Here is a 6,000-nt window from a genome sequence, read left to right as displayed (position 1 = left end):
AGGCCCGAAACGTCAGCCTTCCTGCTCCTCTGATGCTGCTTGGCCTGCTGTGTTCATCCAGCTCTACACCTTGTTATCGTAGTTTCTCCTTCATCTTCTTTGTAAGGAGATCTGTTATCTGTAAGAATAATATGGTTGTCATGGTAGGTGATTTTCAAACATAAACTGGGGCTGCCACACCGTTAAGGGCTTGGATGGAGTGGAATTTGTGTGTACAAGAAAATTTTCTTATTCATTATGTGGATGTTCTTACTAGGGAAAGAGTAAAACTTGACCTTCTCTTCAGAAATAAGGCAGGGCAAGTGACCGAGATGTCGGTAGAAGAGCACTTTAGGGCCAGTGATCATAATTCTATTAGTTTTGAAATAATGATGGAAAAGAGTAGATCAGATCTAAAAGAAGAAGAACTTTCCCAAGTTGATTGGGGATGGGTATTCACAGGTAAAGGGACAGCTTAAAAAAAAAGGAAGCCTTTAAAAATGAGATAATGAGAATCCAGAGACTGTATGTCCCTGTTAAGGTGAAGGGCAAGGTTGGTAGATGTAGGGAATGCTGAGTGACGAGAGAAATTGCGGTTTTGGTCAAGGAGGAGAAGGAAGCAAATGTCAGGTATAGACAGCAGGGATCGAGTGAATCCCACAAGAGTTTAAGGGTGATAGGAATATAGTCGAGGGAAATCAGGATAGCTTTGGCAGATAGGGTGAGGGAAAATCCAAAGGGATTCTACAAGTCATTAAGGACAAAAGAGTAACTAGGGAGAGAATAGGGCCCCTTAAAGGTCAACAAGGATGTCTTTGTGTGGAACTGCAGGAGATAGGTGAGATACTAAACAAGTATTTCTTATCCGTATTTACTGCGGAGAACACTATGGAAGCTAGAGAACTTGGGGAAATGAATAGTGATACCTTTAAAGTGCCCATATTACAGAGGGAGAGGTGCTGGAGGTCTTAAAACGTGTAAAGTTGCATAAATCCCTGCGACCTTATGAGGTGTACCCATAACTTTGTAGGACGTGATTGCTGGGCTTGCTGAAATATTTGTATGATTGATAGCTGCAGGCGAGCCGGAAGACTGGAGATGGGCTAACAAGGTGCCATCGTTTAAGAAAGGTGATGAGAAAAAGCCAGGAAACTATAGACGTGCAAACCTGATGTCAGCAGTGGGTAAGTTGTTGGAGGAGATTCTGAGGGACAGGATTTACATGTGTTTGGAAAAGCAAGGACCGATTAGTGATAATCAACATGGAAATGGATGTGGGAGATCGTATTCCACTAATTTGATTGAATTTTTTGAAGAAATGATGAAAATTGAAGGTAGAGTGGTGGATATTGTCCAGATGTACTTCAGTAAGGCATTCAACATGATTCTGCATGGTAGTCTGGTTAGCAAGGTTAGATCACATGGAGAATTAGCCATTTGAATATAGAACTGGCTCGAAGGCACAAGACTGGTGGTGGAGGGTTCTTTCTTGAACTGGAGGCCTGTGACCAGCATGGTGCCACAACGAGCGTTGCTGAGTCCACTGCTTTTTCTCATTCATGTAAACGATTTGGATGTGAATGTTGGAGGTATTGTTTATAAGTTTGCAGATGACACCATAATTGGTGGTGTAGTGGACAGTGAAGAAGGTTACCTTAGAGTAAAGTGAGGACCTTGATCAGATGGGCAAATAGACTGAGGAATGGCGGATGGAGTTTAATTTAGATAAATGTGAGGTGCAACATCTTGGTAGGGCAAATCAGGGCAGGAATTAGACCATGAATTGTAATGTTAATGGGGAGTGTTTCCGAACAGAGACCTTGGGGTGCTGATTCATAGTTTCTTGAAAGCCGAGTGGCAGGTTGACAGGATAGGAAAGAAGGTGTTTGGTACACTTGCCGTTATTGGTCAGTGCATTGAATATAAGAGTTGGGAGGTCATGTTGTGGTTTTATAGGACATTGGTTAGGCCACTTGTGGAATACTGTATTCAGTTCTGGTCTCCCTGTTATAGGAAAGATGTTATGAAACTTGAAAGGGTGCAGGAAAGATTTACAAAGATGTTGCCAGGGTTGGGGGGGGTTTGAGCTATAGGGAGAGGCTGAATAGGCTGGGGCTATTTTCCCTGGAGTGTTGGAGGCTGAGGGGTGACCTTAGAGGTTTATAAAATCATGAGCGTAGATAGGGTGAATAGTCAAGGTATTTTCCCCAGGGTAGGGGAGTCTAAAACTACAGGGCATAGGTTTAAGGTAAGAGGGGAAAGATTTTAAAAAGGGACCTACGGGGCAGCTTTTTCATGGAGAGGGTGGTGTGTGTGTGAAATGAGCTGCCAGAGGAAGTGGTGGAGGCTGGTGAGCAACGCTGGTATAATTAATTAAGTTATAATTAGGTTGTAATTAATTTAAAAGGCATCTGGATGGGTGTCCAAATAGGAAGAGTTTGGAGGAATATGGGCCAAATGCTTGAAAAATAGGACTAGGTTAATGTAGAGTATCTTTTCAACATGAACGAGTTTGACTGAAGGGTGGGTAAGCCATCAGAGATAGTAGGAACTGCAGATGCTGGAGAATCTGAGATAACAAGGTGTAGAGCTGGATGAACATAGCAGGCCAAGCAGCATCCTAGGAGCAGGAAGGCTGACGTTTCGGGCCTAGACCTTTCTTCAGAAAAGGGTCTAGGCCCGAAACGTCACCTTGTTATCTCTGACTCTAAGCCATGTTGACTTTGGATGATCTTATGTATGTCTAAACGCTCTTCTGTTTCATCCCTTTATAGATGCTAGCATTTTCCCAATGAAGGATATTAAGCTAAGTGGCCTAGAGTTAGCTGGGTTTTTTTTTGTCCCTTTCCCTTTTGAAATAAAGATGTTACTTTGGTAGTTTCCAATTCTCTTGGATTTTCCAGAACCTGAGATTCTTAGATTATTACTGGTGCATCCACTGTCCCTGTTGCTACTTCCTTTAATATACTAGGATGATCCCATCAGGTCTTTAGCCCCATTAGTTTTCCTAGCACATTTTCTCTTGTGATAATTATTAGTTATTTCCTATCTTCCCTCTTTCCCCTTGAATAGTTTCTGATTTTGGAATGCTGTTGATCTCTACCAGATCTCTACCATCATCTCTGATCATTTTTTTAAAAAATGTTAGAGTTAAAACCTTTTTTCTGAAAATTGCTTCGGTGAATTCTCATCATGGATGTTGTCAAGTGGAATACCCAAAACAGGGCACATGATTCTAATTGTAGCCTTTGGTTTTTTTTTTAAAAGATGTAATCTTTTTGCCTTGTTTTATGACCTAGTTTTAAATCCACAATCCCATATGGCTTAATTTAGTAGCATTTTAGACCCATGAGTCTGTTCTGTCGTCAATGAGATTGCTTTTCATCTGTGTTGTGTGCAATTTCTTAATAATGCAGCTAACAAGAAAAGTACTATTGATCTCAAATTTAAAGTTATTAATTGGACTACAACTGTGTTTTGTGGATATCAGCTTTGTTGCCTTGTTCTGGGCTCCTTAGGAGTTGGGAAGTTCTTTTTCTTAGAAGCTTCAATCAAGTCACTTGTATCTTCAAAGAAATGTAAGCCTAATTCATGTAATTATTCCTAAAAGCTAAATCTTGGAACCATGGTATCATTTTGGCAATTCTGCATTGCACTTCTTCCATACACCTTCTAAGATGCTATGGTGAAAACTCTATGGGCTACTCCCAATGTGATCTGACCAGAGCTTTGTATAACTGCAGTAAAATCCTCCTCATTAAATTCTTGCCCTGCAATTATGAAGGTAACTTCCATTCTATAGTGTTTTGTCCAAAATGATGATTCCTCACATTTATCTACATCGAAACCTGTGTTTGCTTTTCCTGCTTACAATTTATGTCTCTAAGTTATGTTCATGTTCACACAGCTTATCATATCACTAATAATTGTACTGTCAGAAATCTTTTAGATGTCTACCATTTTTTACCATTCAATGTATACAGTGAATGATTAGGCTTCCACCAAGGATGACCATTAGTCTCCTCGTCCCAATTTAAGTGCATTGCCATTATCCCTACTCTTACTAATGCAACATAATCATTCTTTTTAAAAGAATGATTAACTTCTCTCAATTCCATGGCCTCTAATTTTGACCACCTGTCTGTATGTGAAACCTTATTCAATGCTGTTCAGAAGTCCACACAAAGTACTTGGAGATTTACCCAAGTCTACAACTTAATTTATTTTTTCTGACAAAGTAACGTGCATTCAGTGTGATCTATTTACAAGTTCATGTTGACTGTCTCTAATCAGCTCAAATTTCTCTTTCCAGGTCCTCCTTAATGGATTTTAATTACTTTCCCCACAGTGTACGTTATACTGACAGTTTTATAATTTTCTGGATTCACTTTCAACAGTTGATCTATATTTGCAATTTTCCAATCTAAAAGGCAATTCCTGATCTGATAAAGCGTGGGAGCATATGACCAAAATCCGTGCGTTTCCTCACCTTCCTATTTAAGACTGGGGGGCAATTCATCACATCCTAAGGGTTTTTCTGTATTTATTGCCATTACATTTTCTAATTCTCATTGCTTGCATTAACTGTAATCCTTACCAGTCCCACTTCATTATTACTTTCCTTGGAATGTCAAATTATGCAATGCTGTTTTTGTACAGCGAATTCTAACATGGCCTGGTAGCTCAGTGGTTAGCGCTGCTGCCTCATGATGCCAAAGACTCTTGTTCAGTTGTGAAGTTTGCACATTTTCACCATTTCTGTGTGGGTTACCACTAGGTGCTCAGGTTTCCTCCCACAGTTCAAAGATGTGCAGGTTAGGTGGATTGGCCATGCTAAATTGCCCCTAGTGTCCAGGGATGTGCAGGCTAGATGGATTAGCCGTTGGAAATGCGGGGTTGCAGGGACAGGGGTGTGGGTCTGTGTGGTATGCTATTTGGAGGATCGATGGGCTGAATGGTCTGCTTTCATGCTGTAGGGATTCTAATTCCATGATTCTAAATGATAATTCAGCAATTCTGTTGTTTTGTGATTTTCAATTGCAAGTTTACCCTTTTCTGTAGCAACTTTAATGACAGGGTGTCCTAATGGACTTTGCAGCTAATAACATCCAATTTTTAATTTGTCGTTGCTGTTATGTTGGAAAAAGTGATTGACTTTTGGGATTTGATGTAACTGAGGGCTTATGTATCTCTCTTTCTATTCCTTTTAGAATTTTATCATTAAGAATGTATGTCTTTTTATTTGAGCCAAAATACATCATTTTGCTTTTTCTGCAGCAAATGACACATTTGTTCCTTTTCACTTCTTCTTGAGCGCACTACTTAAAATCTCCCTCATTGACTGAGCTGTTGGTCATCTACCCTAATGTCATCTTTTGTGGATCGGTATCAAATTTTGTTTGATGCTTCTGTGTAGCCCCTTCTGACATTTCATTATATTCAAATATACTGCTAAAGTACCAAGTCTTTTTTTTGTTTTGAAGATGTAAAAACCCTGTGAAGGGTACATGTATCATGTGACCATAGTTACTCAAGAAATGGTGGACATTGTTTGAACTGCAGTTGTCATTGTGGTGATGTCAGATATAACATTTCAAGATTTTGACCCACTGGTGCAAATAACTCCCATTGTGTTTTGTACCACTTTGCTGCATGGAAGATTTGGGATTCCCTATTAAGCACTACCTTGATGTCAAGGGCAGGATGTAATATCAAATGACCCTAGAAAAACTGAGAGGTCAGTGGGAATTGAGAGAAACTTCTTTTATTGGTTGGAGTTGTACCTTGTATAAAGTATGATGGTTGGGTGGTGGCCCCGGACATTACTCTTGGAGTACCTTGGCATGCCGGTCTAAGCCCAGCTATCTTCATTAGCTTTAGTAATAGCTTTCTTTTCAAAATATATGGTTGAATTGGGGATTTTTACTGATGTTTGTGTGGCGTTCAGTACCATTTGTGATGACGGGACTGAAGCAGCCTGTGTCCTTAACAGAAGTGCATGGACTATATTCAAACTTGGAT

General features: G+C 40.0%; 1 protein-coding gene across 3 annotated transcripts in view; it reads left to right on the top strand.

The window, feature by feature from the left end:
- Window positions 1-6,000, top strand: part of ppm1ba (protein phosphatase, Mg2+/Mn2+ dependent, 1Ba) — a 148,986-nt gene that overhangs the window by 5,349 nt on the left and 137,637 nt on the right. For 2 of the 3 annotated variants that reach the window (XM_048600858.1, XM_048600857.1), the window contains exon 2: window positions 1,053-1,163. The exons of the other annotated variant lie outside the window; for it this stretch is intronic. In XM_048600858.1, coding sequence (XP_048456815.1) covers window positions 1,151-1,163 — 13 coding nt within the window. In that variant the 5' untranslated portion in view covers window positions 1,053-1,150. The remainder of the gene's footprint in view (window positions 1-1,052; window positions 1,164-6,000) is intronic. 3 annotated transcript variants of the gene reach the window in all.

This window comes from Rhincodon typus, chromosome 9, assembly GCF_021869965.1.
Source record: "Rhincodon typus isolate 14 chromosome 9, sRhiTyp1.1, whole genome shotgun sequence".
Lineage (NCBI taxonomy): Eukaryota > Metazoa > Chordata > Chondrichthyes > Orectolobiformes > Rhincodontidae > Rhincodon > Rhincodon typus.
Note: the sequence above shows the minus strand (reverse complement) of the source record. Positions and strands in the feature narration are given on the sequence as shown.